This window comes from Denticeps clupeoides, chromosome 3 (genome assembly GCF_900700375.1).
Source record: "Denticeps clupeoides chromosome 3, fDenClu1.1, whole genome shotgun sequence".
NCBI classification, from domain to species: Eukaryota; Metazoa; Chordata; class Actinopteri; order Clupeiformes; family Denticipitidae; genus Denticeps; species Denticeps clupeoides.
In genome coordinates, this window is record NC_041709.1 from 15,133,990 (window position 1) to 15,152,291 (window position 18,302).

The following is an 18,302-nucleotide window of genomic DNA, read 5'->3' on the forward strand; positions in this document are numbered from 1 at the left end:
TCCGATCTCATCATTTTATTCTGTGTTTGGGTGTCACTGCAGAAAGAATGTGAATCAGAGAGGACCCCCCCCCCTCCACACACACACACACACACACACACAATCAAGCAAGTAGAGCTTTGTCCTCCTTGAAAGTAAAGTGCGCAATGAGCAAAGATGTTACGTTGTACGTATCCTGCACGTAGCCGCTCCGGACAACCTGGTCTTGGCTTTGTTCTGGGGAGAGTTGCACCTGCTAGTCCGGTCTGTGCTTTTGATATCTGAACAGGGCATCTAGATGTCGTTTTTGAAATATTATTTAAATGGGCACAGACACTGGTTGGGTTTGAATGCCTGCTGCATAACATTATGTCTCAGGCGCAGTCCACATTCACCCATGGGGAAATGATGGATGTTGATTCTCTAATTATCCCACATCATGTCCGTGTAGGTAAAATAAGATGCTTCTGTTTAGTTTTTTTTTTATGAAATACTTCTCAGGTGAAGTGTATTCGAGAGCAATATTACAGAGAAAAATGTTGCGATTTTAAAGTGCCAATGGCACCCTCATCCTGAAGATTACTCATTATTAACTGCTACTACATTAGTGGAGGAATTCCTGGGAACATATAATAATTGAGTAATGATTTGAATCATTGTAATTGGTCCTGGGTACTGAGATGTACTTTAGAATAGTATGCGAATTAACACAATCTTGTTTCTTTTAAGGTATCTGACAATGACCAATAAATAAATAAAAGCTTCAGTGTCGAGGGTAAACCCCTTAAAATTAAATATTTATACCAGCATTACTGTGTCCACAGTAGACCTGTATGCTGTTAAATATCAGCGCATGCTCTGAATTGACTATGAATTGTCAAAGCTTCAATGGGAGCATGAGTAAATATCTACATTTCTGATCTCTGCCATGGTGTGGCAATCCTTAATAAACCCAAACATTGCTCCTGTAGCTCAGTATTAGTGCCAATTTCGTATAATGGTTTGGCAGGGTTAAGGCTTGAAGTTGTCATGCTGTAGACACGGCACAGAGACAATGGCGACCAGATTGGCAGGTGATGGTGGCGCTGTCCTTGCGATTCACAATTCAAAAATGAGGGGTAAAAAGGGGGGGGGGACCTTGCAAATTGCTCACTGGATGCACTTCTAAAAAGTCCAAATTTCTTCTTTGCTACCTCATTATGTTGCTTAAACACTTTCTGTCTCGATTTCCCACTCTTGCATAATAACGAGTGCAGGAGTAGTCTGCTAAGACTGTCCTCTGCAGCTTGGTGGAGAGGAGGAAATGGTGGCGACATTCTCTCCGCCGAGGGGGAGAAACGGTCATTTCTGACGTGTGTGTGCTTTTTATGTCTGCACTGTTCTAAAACTAAGGAGGTAAAGGTTTAATGATTTGGTTTAATGGGATGACATGGAAACTGAATCCTTGGTGCAGAATGAGGAAAATTTGTGGGTGTCCGTGTGTGTGCGTTTGTTCGTTCGCATGCATGCTTGCTTGCTCGCTCGCTCGTTCAGTGAAGGAAGCCATTTTCTGACACCACCATGACTGTGGTCGCATGCAACATTTCAAAGTGGGTTGGGGGATGCTGAGGAGGCTGGGGGGGGGTGCATCTTTATTGGTTGCCTAGGTAACTTCTATCCCTCTCCACCCCCCATGTATACATTTATTTATTTGGGAATGGCACCATGGATGACTAAAGTGCTGTAAACGTATTATTATTTGAAATCAGGATCACATTTATGATTACTGTACTACCATAGTACTCAAATCACTAATTGTTAATTAAGAGGACTTTGCTTATAGATTCTAGACACTAAGCTACTTTCCACAGTAAACTCATTTTAGCTGTAATAAGGTGTGCAAACCAGAACTCATACTGGATAGTAGGGCTGCAAAATTATTATAATTTTAATCATGATCACGACTTTGGCTGCCACGCTTAAATTAAGATATACACGCTATATGCTATATTTACATTTAAATAACCAACCACCAGGGGGCAATCAAAAGCACAAACTGAGGCCCAACCTCAAATTGTGACAGAGGGTTGAAAATGTTAGCAACCCTAAAGAATATATAAACCGTAGATATATACACTAGATGTCGCATGCATCAATAACGCATTCATATTTAGACGGGGTTCCAAGCTCATTCAATCATGCGCCATGCATGGCTATAATACTTTACTTACTTTACTTTATTTAGCAGACACTTTTATCCAAAGCGACTTAAAAGAGGAAGACACCAGCAATTCTCGTTCGATTTCTATAGAAGTCATAATAATGAGCAAACAAAGGATCAATGCAAAATATTTCATAAGTAAGATTTTGTTTTATAATCTTGTTTGTTTTGTGAAATTTTGTGTTTGACAAATAACGTTATTATTCATGGTACAGACCATAGCATCTGTCTTCTCACCACCTTCTTTATGACTTCTTTAATGCAGGCCTAGTGTGTTATAAATGTTGAATGCTTTGCTAAATAGTTTTTTTTTTTCCTCTCACTGTTTCTTTAGATGGAAGATGGCCAGACACTGTTTGACTACAACGTGGGCCTTAATGACATTATCCAGCTCCTCATTCGCTCCCAGACTGAACCACCTGATAGCCCTATCCTTGAAGAATGTGAGGGTGTGGCCTGCACACAGACTCCTCCCACCACTGCCATCACACCCAATCCAGCCTCACCTCCAGCCGTGACTGCAGCAGCTGTAAGCAATAACAACAGCAGCAGCAGTAACAATAGTAGCAGCAACAACAGGCCGAAGTCCTGCAGTCCTTCCGTTGACAATCAGCCATCAACCTCCACCCGATCGTTCCTTATAGACCCTGGGATTGGACTATATAAGGTGAGGGTGAGAACTTGAAAATTTTTAAAGATTGGTCCTTGCATGTAGATGGGTAAACAAAAAAAGGGCTTATAACAGAACCTTGAGGAACCCCGCAGAGGAGCAGTGCTGATGAGGTACAACCCCTGAAGTAAGACTACTATTTATGATGTTTTGAACAAATGGTCCAAAGCCCTCAAAGTATTTTTATTAAAGTAATGGTGGAACAGTGTCAAAACTAAACTTTTCTTTGTACAGAAAAATTTGAATGCTTTTTATATTTAAGTACAAAATTTTTATGGATTTTGGAAAAATTATTAAACAGTGCTAAAAATGTTATTTACAATAAGCTTTCATGAAATATTCTTGTATGACCCATCATCTAGAGCATGTGACACTGTTACCATGAACAACCCAGAAATAAACTAATGTCAAAGTGATATCATCAAAGGTCATTACTAACTGTGGTGCCATTGTTTGTTTGAAATCAGTTAAATCAATAGTTGAATTAATGTTTAGTAGAAGAAACATGTTCACCGTGTGTCTTATTTATTTATTTGTTTATTTATTTATTATTTTTTCTTGGTTTTATCCTGCATCGTGAATACTATTGGGTACACTGCTTAAAAAAAAAGTAATTAGTTATATTTACTAGTTATTTCTTTCAAAAAGTAACTGAGTTAGTAAATGAATTACAGCATAGTTGCGAGGGAAAGAAACAATGTTTTCTGTTCAATATTTTATAAATGTGGTTCGGGAGCTCACGTTAGCCATGCCTGCATTTGTGCTGCCATCAACTTCCTCATTTTTGGCTGCTAGTTTTGATGAAGTGTGAGCCAATGAGAAGAGATTATTATAATTTATTTTATTTTTTTGTGAATTTCTCTTTACCGACATGGATAAAGACTTAGTTCCTAGGCATAATGTATATTTAATATTTTCTTTCCTTTAATTCACATCTATTTCTACTGTAAAAAGGCTACTTTTGAACTCTCCATTGCCATGTCTCTCTCTTGTGTACAGACCCGTCTACCTCTGCCTCCGGTTTGTTTTTAGCATGAAAAGCATGAACCCAACCTTAGCAAACCTTTTTTATCTTGCCCCTCATACAAAGTCAGATGAAAACAGCTGAATTACAGTAACGCACAGCATGTTATTGTCAGTAACAGTAACAACGTTGTAACAAATTAATTGGTTAGATCACCCGTTGCTGAAAATTGACCTTTTTCCCCTCAATAACACTGTTATTGTAATGATGTTATTCCCAACTCTGCTTATGACAAAATTTTATTCATTTACACATTCTATAAATATCATATTCTGCTTGGTGACCACAGTATATTTTCCACCTATGCATGTGTAGTTTGACTTTAGACTTCCCCTTGTGGCCATAAGACAGAATTTGCTTAAAAAATGTGCAAAGAAGAGCCGTATAAAACACTGTAGCATCTTAACCTGTTATGCCCACATCAGGCATTCTAAATGTTTTTGCACACTTTGCAATAATAGTTAATATATTGTGTCCTATTGTCTCATAAAATTGTACAGAAGGGATTTCCCATGACCATTGTGTAGTGAACAGAATATAATTAAGCCTGTTAAAAGTAGCTCAACAAATGCAGCCCTTTTTGTTCTGCACAACATGGGTGTCTGCATCAATGGGTGGCTGTGGCCTTCATATGGATCAAGGCTAATCACAGGATTTACGTAATGTCCCCAATATTGATCAAAGGTTGTTTTTTTTTTTTTTTTTTTTTTTTTTTTTTTTTTTTTGACTCATTTCCTCAATGGCAGTACCCATGGCTATGAAGCCTGTCCTGGGGCGTTGGCATTTTTTTTCTTTCCCCTCCGTCATCCTCCTCCTCTTCTGTGGCATGCATTGCTGTGGTTCAGGCCCACCGCCACATGCCTGTGGTGGTTTGAACTGGCAGCCACCTCGCACAGTGTTCTGTTGCCATGGCTACCTGTTTACACAGCACACATGGGGAGTCAGGCTACTGTAACGGGTCGCACACCGTCTGCCAGGCCACTGGCAAGGCTGGCTGGGAAACGGACCATTCTGCTGCACGCTCACTCACCAGGCATTAAGCCAACCCTTGTATACAGTATACTCGGCCTCACTCTCTCTCTTATCAGGTTTTGTAACTGGAACAGATTTTGTCTCCACAATGGCCTTTGACCTCTTCTCTGTTCTGTACACTTTAAGCGTTCCCTGCACCAGTAACCGGGGCGATTTATTTAAATCGCTGTAGACTGTATTTTTTTTTTTTTTTTTGTCCATACAAGGTCGACAGGAAGGTAGCCTCTTTGATTACTGTATTGCTGTGGCTCGACATTATTTAAGCTCCAAAGGCTGTAAAGGCATCTATGTGTATTTAATAGTCTTATTTGCCATTTAAAAAATGACTGTAGAGTGGAAGGTGTGATGTCTAGCATCATATTTTTGCTTAATAACTTTAATGTTTTTGTGCATTGATGCTGGAGTAGGGCCAAGTAAGTTTGTCCCTGAAGGTCCCAGAGCCTTCTGTCTTGACTGTTTTTGTAACCTTGAAAAATCCAGGTGTCTATTTTTCTTAGCAACACGTTGTGTCCGTCCACTGAGATGGAATTATCTTAAAGCCGTGCAGCTGCATTTTTAATTTTATTTTCACATCCTGTGGTTTCAACGTCTTTATTGTCTTTGCATATACAATTTTGCCAGATGATTGTCTGCAGCTTGTATAATTTTCCATTGTGCCACATAACACAGTTAGAGTTAACAGAGTTAACCAAGCTGTGTCTGACATAATGCTTCTGGAATGTTCATCAGTGGATGTTCCAGTGCTCAGAACATGTAAAAGGAAAAAATATTCTGGTGCATGTGCAGCGCATAACGACTTCAGGAAAGTTGTGCACCTCTTTACTTGGTCTGCTGTTGTTTTTACTTTTTAACAGGGATGGAATATTCAGCCATCACTTTTTGCAAATTTGTTAATAAAAATTGCAAGTGATTGAATATATACATGGCTCAAAAATACAACTTACTGGATCTGAATGAATGAAATATTCTTATTAAATACTTATTTACACATGTTTTTTAGTCAAGCACGGTTCAAGCACGGTTCACTTCCTAAAATGTATTGCTCCATTCATTAACTAAATGTTAAAAATCAGTGACAATACCTTCAATATGATAGACTGCATCCTATCTTATGTCTTAGATCATATTTCATTTTATAATAGCTCACTATTGCCAATTAATTAAAGATAGTTTAATTACAAAATAGGGCCACTGCTAACAGATTAGCCTGCATTTGTAGATCATAGATGTCTTTAACATATCAAAAATGTTATTGCCTAACCTTCTTGTGGTGATTGGTTATTTTTTTAAGCATTTTTACTTTTAACTAAAGCTGTCACAGCTTATAAACTGCAATGGTTCAGTAAGTCCTGGAGAAAGCGAGACAGAGTTTGAGTTGTTTTGAGTGGTGTTCTTTGTCTACCATGTGTCAGACATGTGCATTTTCCCTATATATAAAACTGTCATTTCATTATGTTCATGGATTGAATTCTGTGACCCCCATCATCATTTTACAGTAACATATATACTTTTATTATTTCTATTACTATTCTAAGTATATAAATAGTATAAACTGTTTATTTACTTATAATTATTAATGTATTATCACAGGACTGTGCTGATTTCACAAAAAATTATGTGAATCTTCTGCTTATTTGAAAAGCACATTAAGCTTTGAGATGCACATTATGAAGTTCTGCTATGTTTTTCTGATGCATGAAAATGTCATTGTGCCTGTAAGTGTGTATTTACATGCCAGTTGTCTGGCCACAGAAGGTTCACTGAATATTCCTCATCTATGATCAGAGCTTATCATATTTAATAATTACTCTAAAAGTCAGTTTGTGATGTGTACATCTTTTTTCCTTTCCTTTGGACAGATTAATGAGCTGGTGGACTGCAGAGACGTCAGCATTGGTGCCTGGTTTGAGGGAAGCCTTGAGAATGTGACCCATGCTGCAAAGGGACCGAACAACAATAAGCCAAGCACGGTTTCCACAGCCAGGGGCAGCAAGCCCAACAAAAGGACTAATGGCAAACTGGAGATTGAGCATGGCACCCCCACTTTGGACAATAAAAGTAGTTCTGCATTGAACTCGGACTGTAGCGAGCCCTCCACCTCCCAAAAGGACTGTCCACACAGCGAGGAGGATGTCAGTTATCATATCAAATATGATGAGTAAGTGTGGATATCTCCTTATTTCACACACACACACACACACACACACACACACACACACACACACACACACACACACACACACACACACACACACACATGCTTTTTGGTTCACTAATGGTTGTGAAAATGGGAGTTTTCTTAAAGGGGGATTTTAGCAGCATGCAATTAATAAGCTCAACCTTGTTTCTACACTATGTAAGTCTGCATTTGAAGAGAGATGCTTAATTAGCATACTAACCAGCTAGCAACTGCAACCTCCTCTGTCTTATAATATACAGTGTAGCACTGGATCTGCAGTGGTTGGCAATAATGATGCGTCTGCCCTCAATCCCGCTTGAGAGAAGAACATTGAAGTGATTGTTTTTGTCATTGTGATACACAGAAAAGCATAGCCAAATGTCTCCTCTGTATTGAACCGATTACACTTAGACTTACACCACTGAGCAGTGGGCAGCATGAAAGGCACAGTGTGTGGGGATGGTACCTTGCTTAAGGGGACCTCAGTGGAGGTCCCCTTGGCGGTTAGGGATTTGAACTCACAACCACCACTGCCATTGGCGAGGAATGTTGCCATAAATACATTCATAGTTATTAACAGTTCCCTGGACCAGTAAAAATTGTCAAAACCTGATCGCTGTAAGCTGCTGATCTGTACAAGGGCAGAAAAAAAATCTTAATTGGGCAGCCAACACAGATCGGGTACTGTAAAACATATCGATTGCTCTTTTTCTCTTGCTTCGTGACCTCATTCCTCATCTTCTCTTTAGGTTCTCTAGTAAACATCACATTGTGTTTTTTTGTAGCAGATATTGTGATTCATATCCGAATATGAAATCTGTCAAGTTTCACCTCAATCAAATGTACCATCTAAATGTGAACTGTCTTCCTATATAGCATCAAACTTCAGACACTTTAAATTAGGGGTGTTAAAAATATCGATACAGCAACAGGACTATTCTCTACGTGATTTATGGGACATTTTGATGACACTGGTTTCTTTATCCCCATAACTAGTGGTCAGAACTATGAACACATGTGACATGTTGTATTTGTCATGCCTTCCTACTGGGTAGTTCAATATGACAAAGTTATGACAAAAGCCATATAAGCAGTTTGAAAATTTGCCATGTGATGCACAGGGAACAGAAAACCTCCACAAAAAAAAATCTGTGAACAATCAAAAAATTTTAATTAGTAAAAATTTTACATTGTGAGAGGTAACAGTGTTTCAAATGGCTGCAAACACTTAATTTTTTTAATACATTGAAATTAAACAATGTTCCACATCAGTAGCTGTTTTAAATATCAGTGCAAATATTGCAGAATTTATTTATTAGCATTTTTGTTTCATTTTCCAGAGAATCGCCCAATATATCGCAATATTTTACGTGGTGATATTGTATCAATACAGGGACATTATTAGACATTGTTGTAAAAGTGTGTGGAAAGTTACTCTCAGACTGGAGTTATCTGGTTGTTTACACTTCACCTATTCTTGTTTTTAAAGAAAACTAAGGCCTATTTTCTGTCGCAGTCAACACAAAGGTATACATTACTACCATGAATTCTTGTCTGACATCCTTCTACTCTTCTTTCCCATACTCTTGACCTTTTTTCCTCCGCTCCTTTAGACATTACCACTTCATCTTCTGATCTTCTTCCCCCATACTCCTCCCAGTACAGTCTGTCATATCTCAAGTAATGAGAACCTTTGTTCTCTCCTAATCTGAACAAGTGGTTTTTACTGTGAGGTGAAATTTGAACCAATGAAAACAAAAACGACACTGTTGCACATAATTACATTTGACATTAGTTTCAGATTTCTCCCCCTATTCTGTGCATGGTGCAATACAGTAGTGGTCAAACATTTTCATGCACTCATCATGAGCATGAATGTTTCAATTATTTCTTGGAACAATTCCTTTTATAGGTGTAAAATGAGTGTACAACATATCTTTAATGATTAAATGATTTTAATGAGGTGCACAAGTTTGAATGAATCAGGTTTTCTAATTTCATGCACAGTTAGAAAAATAAAAATCCATAGCCAGTGCTATACTTTGGCCTTTGCACTGTTGCCGAGGTGACTAAGGAGTGTGTGCTTTTTAAATGAGCCACTTAGCCATCATTGGATCGTCTTGCTTAGCTGATGAAAGCTTGTCCATATGCTTGCTGTTAAGTAGCTCATTGTTCATGCACTCGCATTTAAATACACACTTTGGATGATATGGTATAACCTGTGAAATCATCTGACATTTTCTTCTTTCATTGCTCAATTTTAGAGGTCTTAACGCTGATGTCCTAGTTTCAAATGACTAGTTAATGTTTTTGGTGAGTCAAAAAGGATATGAGATTAATTAAATATATATTTTTTTTATATTACAAAATAACAATTAGGTTTTATAGAAAGCAGCCATAATCGATAATGCTGTGCAAAATTACATGTAGTGAAAGTAATGTGTATACATGTATATTTTTTCTCTGGAGTGTAAACTATCCTGGCTGCTTGCCACCTTGTGCCTAATTGCCTGAACAGTCACTGGTGACTCTAGCTTGGAGATGGCGCTGTAATAGCAGGACGTGTATACGGTGTGACGATGAGCCGTGAGCCACCCTCCCGCCATTTTGTTCGCAGAGAGTGCGGTAGCACTGAGAACAGGAAATGGCAATGGAGACAACGTTACATGAATTCAGGAGATGTGGGTCATATGTTTAGTTGCATTTTTCAGCTTTTCCCCCTTTTTATGAAATACTTGGCCGTTTTTTGCTTTTGTCTCACCCCCTGGCTTTCTTCATTTCAAGATTGTCTTTTTGGTTAATCAAATGCTCAACAAAACCCTTCACGTTTTTCGTACAGCTGGAAAATCATAAGCCTGTTCATGTTGAATCTGCTTGGTGAAGCCATTTAACGTGAAAGGTACACTGGTGCTCCCAGGAAGACAAAAAAGTTAATGGCATGCCATTTAGAATTTAAGGGCCGAAATGATTGTCTCTGAGCGTTATCTCTGCAGTTAAAGTATTAGTAGTCCGGCTAATGAAATATCAGCATTGCCAATGACAATCTGCCTTGTTGGAGAAGGTTAAGACAGGTCTTAGATTGGGATATGGCTATGTGGGTATAAATGTCCAGCGTTCATCATTGTACCATATAGACGCTGAGACCGTAATGTTCTTATAATATTATTAAAAGCGGATTTTCTTTGTTTTCTGGACTAATGTCAGGCTAACCGTCGGTTTAATCTCTGCTCCGCTACCAAACATCTGTAAATAGTTAGTGGCATTTTAGCGCTTTTTGAAATTTTTTTTTTTTTTTTTTCCTGCATGTGCAATTACTGTGAAAGGGCTGTGATGCTGGAGCGCCCCGCTGTAGATGGTGCAGACGCTGACGTCGGGAGGGTGGGAGGCAGGCAGGTTTTCTTCAATTTAACATTTTTAAAAAGCCTGCAGCCTTATTCAACACTGATTTCTATACCAACAAAATTTCAAATTCATTCCCTTTTTCGTTCAGTTCTTCGTTCAGTTCTCCGTTCAGTTCTCCCCCTCCCTTTCTTTCTCTGTGGCATTCACTGTGAGACGTTGCCTTGGTTACGGGACTAGTTCTTTGGAGCATTCCCGCTGTAAATGAACACCTTTAAAAATATATTTATTAAAAAAATCAAGGTTTTTGGTTTGAATGAGGCTTCTAATGCATGAGTTTGGTGATGGGAAGCCTCGGCAGTAACGGGCAAGCTACGTTCTGCCATGCCTCATCAATTTTGCATTGCGGCGTCAAAGCAGCGCCACCATTTCATTGTGTATGCAGCCTTAATTTTCACTCCTGCTTTTCCTCTGCTTTGGGTCTTGGGTGAAGAGATTTTTTTTCTCTCTGTGTTGTGCTTGCGGTTTGATTCCAGGCATTGCTGTGTTTTATAATTTTGGATTTGGAGGTTTTGAAATGCGATCCACCTGTTTCGAATGGAAATGGTGGACAGAATTTCTAGAAGAGCTTCACAGGCTCTTATCTTGGGCCCTCTTCTTCCACCCTCCACTGGCAGCCAAAAAATATTCATATTAATTTCCTTGCTGCAACATTAAACTTTCAAAACGGTGGTGCTGTGACTTCTTCAGAGTATTTGTTTTGCCTCCTATTTCATTACTACAAACACCGAGAGCAGATCAGCCCCGCCATTTACTTTTCCATGCAGTCCATAGAGTTTTCAACTTGTAAAACAAAAAAAAATGAGTGCAAGGAGTCCCTGAGAAAGGAAATTAAACCTTATTAACAGAGTTGATTAATTGCCCTTTTTCCACAGCTCAGTAATTCCATGGCCATTAAGGAATTAAGAGAGAAGAATGGCCTGGGTTCTTGCTCTCTGACCTCTGCTCTGCTGTGGCCCAGTTACTCGGCCGCTTTGCTGAACTCCCATAGAGCACTGCACACATTAGTCACTGTTCGGAGACGTGGCCTTGTTCAGAAAGGTGAATATGAGCGGAACTGGAATAACAGCGGAAACTTTGGTGGAAACAGACTTTTGTTTGCGTTTGAAATACTAATACCACAGATTTTCTCTACTTTTCTCCTTTTATATAGGCTAGGCTCTCCACAAAATGTTATTGTGATGCAAGCAGGTAGTGATAGGTTAGAAATACAGAAATTAAAGCCCTTTAAAGATAAATTGTTATTAGTTTTTTTTCCTTAGACGCTTAAATCACTGTTTACTGAAATGATTTCCTAGGCGGGTGTTACCTATCTCATTTAAAATGTGAGCGCTCAAATGATCTGTAATGCCAAAAAAAATAGAATACATTTGCATTTAATTTCATTCATGCACAAAACTGAGGTTTTTATTTTAAAGTACCTTCCTAATGCTGAAATAGTTCTGAAGTACTAATGAAATACAACTGTTTCTATCACTTTTTGGTGTTGTACCAAAGGCTCCAGTTCAACTTTAGTCCCTGTAAGCTCAAACTGTATTGCCATACCAGCCATAAGAAAGGTATTATGCTGGATCCTTTGGACACATGAAGAAACACAAGCGTTGGACACAATCATCACAATAGTCACAATCAGTCCAGTCCATTTGTTCCAGTTCTTGTTGTATGGCACAATTTTACGTCTATTGACTTTGACCCTGACATCTGAAGTTTAGCAGGCCAGTCTGCTCACTGCCAAGATTTGAAAGAGTATTGTGTGTTCTGTAGCATTGAGAACATCTCCAGTTGCCCTCTGCACTGAGCACCAATCATCTAAATTGTTCCTTCCTTTTGTAGTGCCTAATCTCTCACCCAATTCCATTACTCACTCTTCTTTTCCTTTTTTTTTTTAATCACCTCTTGCCTTCTTTGTTTCATACAAAACAGCCTTTGCACTGTAGTCATCTATAGTAAAACAGACAACAGACTTCAACCGAATGTCCATAGGGATACCCATCTCTAACACTGAAATAGTGTGTGTGTTTGTGTGTGTATTGAAATTCAGAACATGCAGAGAGAGAGAGCGTGATCACAGGCAACCAAAGCTGCTGCTGGACTCAACTTGTGATGCAAATACGTTTTTTTTCCCCAATCTCATCTGTTTCTTCTCACGTCTTCTCGGTGCACATTAGCTTAGTTTTTGTGAAAAAATTAGTGTTAACTATGGCAGCAGAACAAAATATGTAGCTTCAAGCAGATGTTTGTTCGACCTTGGCTCCGCTGCTTCCTGCAACCCTCAAAATGGAGGATTGGAGCTGCTGTCTGCTGTTGCCTCCCCTGTCGGCCAGCAGAGATCAGGTTTTTGAGATTTAGGGGTTTATTTGAGCTGGATGGAATCAGATGCCTCTGTAAATGCGGCATAACGCAAAGTGTTAAAAAACTAAAGGTTTTTGCTGGAGAAATGTGTCCCTGTGACCTGACTTGTTTTGTTACAGTGGATTTAGTGCACAACCCTCTGGAAACTAATTATTTCAGAACTTCTCCTACCTTTTAAAAACAAATGTAGAAAAAAAAGTTGCATAAGTGGCCACATCCTTAAATGAATACTTTGTTCGAGCACTCTGATTCAGTAATTCTTTGGTTCACCCCTGCAATCAATTAAAGAGACTCTGATTAAGCCCTAATCAAATTGATCTGTCCTGGTAGGATTTTCCTGGTATTAACTCAGGCCCCCGTACACAATGCCTTTGGTTTTCATTTCTAAAAATCTTGCATCCACATGGAAGTGTTTTCTGAAATAGCCTGAATGTTTTAAAGCCCGCCTCAAGTGGCCCTGTAACTCCCTGCTCTCACCGAAAGAGTTCTCCTTGTTTGGAACCTAGTTCACTTCTGTGGTGTCTTAAACATGTTGTTCTCCAACCTTGTCTTTTCATTTGAAATGTCCACCGTAGAGTTGATTTCTTTTAGTTGCTTTAAGACAACCACAAACGTGTTATCCACCATTGTTGTATGTCCCATCAAAGGGGTTTAATTGTTGAGAGGTATCAGTCAAGAGATTGGTACAAAAAACATTGCCATGCAACACACTGAAGGCATCAAAAAGTGGAGAAATTATGAGACAATAGTGACATTTCTAAGAATTGGACGTTACTCCAAAATTGATTAAAAAAACAGGAATCCTGCCAAGAGATCTACAGCAACGCTGGTTGTGTTCCACATGTGACCATAATCTCCCATATTTTACATATGTCTGAACTAAGGGGTGGGGTTGCAAAACTGAAGCCTTTTTTTTTTTTTACTAGAAAAAAGGCAGACCTGGTTAAAAGTAGAAAAAAAGTCTACTCTTCAAATCCATGCAGAAATATGTGCCACGGTTGAATTTTTCAAGAAATGGTGCACAAATATTACAAACAAATCAAAAAGTATTAGTTTAAAAGTTCCCTGACATTATTTTTTATATATAGGTCTTGGTGTCTACTAATACTATATCTGAAGTCTCTTTCCACAATTCAGCCTGGGTCATGCACTGTGTGTGTAGCTTTAAATGCAAATGAGGATGAGAGAGGCGGGACTGCGAGGAGAGTGTCCTATAGAATTTAGAGGGGGCATTCATGGAAATGACGTTAACACATTCACAAACCACAATGTTTGACACAAACAGGAAGTTGTGTCAGCAATTTTCCAGAAAGAAATTAAATTAACCCATTGTTTCTTCAGAGTCTCGCAAGACTAAACTAAAAAAAATACATTTGTGCTCATTGGGGATGGGAAATTTTCTGGGCGGATAATGCATGAGAAACAGGATGTAACTTTCCCCTTATGATTAAATAAGGGGACATATTACAGATCCAGCCATATTTGCTGCCACTCTGTGAACGGTGAAGCAGAATGACCAAAGCACTATTTCCACCTCTCACCATTTCTAGCTACTGCAGGACCATGGACAGGCTAAGGGAACTCATATTAATGTTAAATAATCTCTTAAAGGGAAATTTTAATGATTGTAAAGTGAAAGTCAAATGATTGTCATTGTGAAACACAGCACAGGCACATTTAAGGGGAAAACATTTTGAAATGTATTGTGGTCTTATTTTTTCATTTCACAAAAACAAATCTCACATCAGTCATAAAAAGGTTTAAAACAATGGAAATGATATGAAATTAGTAAATAAATTAATACAGTGGATGTGTGTGTGTGTGTATGTATATATTATATATTACAGAAAATTGATGCTTTGTCATCTCTTTAGTTATCCAGAGAATGGCGTGGTTGAGATGTCCCCAGAGGACGTGCGGCCGCGGGCTCGGACCGTTTTCCGCTTTGAACAGCTGCAGGTAGGCCAGGTTGTCATGGTGAACTACAACATAGAGACCCCAGAGGAGAGGGGATTCTGGTACGACGCTGAGATCACATCCCTCAAAGAGGTCTCCAGGACAAATAAGGAGGTCCGGGTTAAAATCCTGCTGGGGTAGGTCTTCTCAGTGATCCACTTGTTTTTGCAAAGGACAAATTGCCCATTCCTGCATAAAGTAACATTAACAATTATAACAACAATACCTAATTCTTGCTATACCCAGTGGCAGTGCTTTTTAATTGATGGAATTAGCTTTGTTTAGCAATGACTCAAGTTTTTTTTTTCTTTTCCTCTCTCTCTCACTCTAGGGGACCGGGTGACATCATAGGTGACTGTAAAGTCCTATTCCTAGATGAAATATATCAGATTGAGAAGGCAGGAGAAGCACAGTCACTCTCGCCTGCAGATGGGAAATTCAAACGTAGGCCTAAAACAAAGAGACACAGATTCTGCATGTCACATGACATAGGTCATATTAAGATGTTTGTTTTTAAAAGCTAGCAGCCATTCCTAATTACCATGAATTATTCAACAAATGGAGATCCTTCATTAATAAAAAAGATTTTTTTTACCACTGATGTACTGAACACTTTTAATCACTTTATTTTTGTAGAAATTGTCAAATAATCTCTACACATTTTTGCATGCCTGTGTCTGTTCTGCTCTAGGTAAAAGTGGACCAGAGTGTAAGCACTGTAAGGCCGACCCCGACACTGAGTGTCGTTTCTGTTCATGCTGTGTGTGTGGAGGGAAGCAGGATGCTCACATGCAGCTGTTGTGTGATGAGTGCAACATGGCCTTCCACATCTACTGCCTCAACCCACCGCTCGCCACCATTCCTGATGATGAGGACTGGTGAGAACCCCGACAGTAACACCTGGCAACATCCAGGCACCTCACGCTGCCACAGACCTGAACTCTGACCTATTGATCATGAAAGGAGAAATACTCATTAGAAGGCCAGAACCTTATTACAAAAGAAGCTAGCTTTCTGATGTTATGTTTGGAACATTAATAATAAAAAATGTGGACTGAATATAATGTAATATAAACAAGTTGGAAATAATATAGTCTTGTGACATGAGGTTTGACATAAGGACATGATCGGTCACAAGTCTTCTTTTTTTAATTGTACTCTCATAATATCGGGTTCATCAGAACTGTCAGGAATGCTGGAGATTTGGGTTATTATGAATACGGGTCTGAAATCTATTAGTCTAATATTCTTATAGTAAAATGATTTCAGCTGTTGTGTGGATTTTGCAGATCCATGAAAAACAATGTTCTTGCCCTGTAATTTATTGAAGGTGCCACTTAGAGCACTAACAGTCTAATCAATACTTATCAGGTAATTAACACAGACATCCAATCTTTAATTTGCACTTCAAGAGCTCTTCAGCAGTTGCAGCCATAACTCATTACCTATGTAGTAGACACAAAATCCATATGTCTTAATTAGATTATTCAAATCGAGTGTTCTGCTGTTGATGCACATTGTTTCTGATCAGAGGTCATGGATGTCGGTGATTGAAATGGCTCAAGGGTTTCACGATAACAATAATAACAATAGAGATTCATAATTTGAGTGCTGCCTAATTCCATCTAAATGTTCCCAAGTCTGCTTGTATTTTTAAGTATATCTTACTTTTTTCTTCTTAGTAAATATACTGAACTCCCCAGCGCTGATATGCTGATGTCAATTCATGGCATGATAAATACCAAATACAATAATTCCAGAGGTGCACCTTTTTGTACCAAAGGTGTACCTTTTTGATTAAAAAGCTTGGCTGAATTTGCTGCCATCTGGGAGGGAGTTAATATTAAACTTTCCATTTTAAAGATGCCCATATCTCATCATTGTTCAGATGGTATTAGTTCTCTCTCTCTAAAGGTTACACATTGTAGTTACAGCACATTATGATAATACTTATGAATACTGTATTTGACATCCTTATTACTATTAATAATCAACTTCAAGGTCTTCAAGTGTTCATCTTTCTGGTTATTTTTTGTGAAGACCACTTCCCTCTCTGTGGTGCAGGTACTGTCCCACCTGTAAGAATGACACCAGTGAGGTGGTAAAGGCTGGGGAGAAACTGAAGGCCAGTAAGAAGAAGGCCAAGATGCCCTCTGCCAACACCGAGAGCCAGCGTGACTGGGGCAAGGTGAGTCACCCTGTAACTGCAATGCGCCCAGTGAGTTTCACCAGATTTCTAACAAGACTGACGATGTGGTTAGTTTTAAAAAACTGGTTTCAGTGGATGTCAAACTTCATTTTGTCTAACGTTTATAGGGATCAGTAATATATCAGCAGCCAACATCAGCCTTGCTCACTGCTAGTAGTCATCATCTGCAGATACATTAATTATATTGAGCAGATAGCAGCAGATTGCAGTGATTTTTTTATTGTTCATTATTTTCAGTTTTATTTAGGGTTTTAGGAAGCTAGAGGATTGTGTACACACTCACACACACATACAGGAAGTGCAGAATTGAAGGCAAGTTGAATTTTGAGGAATAATTTTATTATTGAACAACAACCATGTTCTCAATGAACCCAAAAAACCCATATCAAAGCTGAATGTTTTTGGATGTGGTTTTTAGTTTGTTTTTATTTTTAGCTATTTTAGGGGGATATCTGTGTGTGCAGGTGACTATTACTGTGCATAATTATTAGGCAACTTAACAAAAAACAAATATATACCCATTTCAATTATTTATTTTTACCAGTGAAACCAATATAACATCTCCACATTCACAAATATACATTTCTGACATTCAAAAACAAATCAGCGACCAATATAGCCACCTTTCTTTGCAAGGACACTCAAAAGCCTGCCATCCATGGATTCTGTCAGTGTTTTGATCTGTTCACCATCAACAGACACTGTTCAGAGAGGTGTACTGTTTTCCCTCCTTGTAAATCTCACATTTGATGATGGACCACAGGTTCTCAATGGGGTTTTGATCAGGTGAACAAGGAGGCCATGTCATTAGTTTTTCTTCTTTTATATCCTTTCTTGCCAGCCACGCTGTGGAGTACTTGGACGCGTGTGATGGAGCATTGTCTTGCATGAAAATCATGTTTTTCCTGAAGGATGCAGACTTCTTCCTGTACCACTGCTTGAAGAAGGTGTCTTCCAGAAACTGGCAGTAGGACTGGGAGTTGAGCTTGACTCCATCCTCAACCCGAAAAGGCCCCACAAGCTCATCTTTGATGATACCAGCCCAAACCAGTACTCCACCTCCACCTTGCTGGCGTCTGAGTCGGACTGGAGCTCTCTGACCTTTACCAATCCAGCCACGGGCCCATCCATCTTGACGTTTCAGCTTGTGTGTCTTGTTCAGTGGTGGTCGTCTTTCAGCCTTTCTTGCCTTGGCCATGTCTCTGAGTATTGCACACCTTGTGCTTTTGGGCACTCCAGTGATGTTGCAGCTCTGAAATATGGCCAAGCTGGTGGCAAGTGGCATCTTGGCAGCTGCACGCT

At 39.0% G+C, this 18,302-nt stretch overlaps 1 protein-coding gene across 1 annotated transcript in view; it reads left to right on the forward strand.

Annotated features, from left to right (window-relative positions):
* The window catches only part of uhrf2 (ubiquitin like with PHD and ring finger domains 2), a 38,444-nt gene that overhangs the window by 8,643 nt on the left and 11,499 nt on the right, over positions 1 to 18,302 (forward strand). The window contains exons 3-8 of the mRNA XM_028973551.1: positions 2,514 to 2,846; positions 6,765 to 7,063; positions 14,710 to 14,928; positions 15,123 to 15,235; positions 15,483 to 15,669; positions 16,856 to 16,979. Coding sequence (XP_028829384.1) covers positions 2,514 to 2,846; positions 6,765 to 7,063; positions 14,710 to 14,928; positions 15,123 to 15,235; positions 15,483 to 15,669; positions 16,856 to 16,979 — 1,275 coding nt within the window. The remainder of the gene's footprint in view (positions 1 to 2,513; positions 2,847 to 6,764; positions 7,064 to 14,709; positions 14,929 to 15,122; positions 15,236 to 15,482; positions 15,670 to 16,855; positions 16,980 to 18,302) is intronic.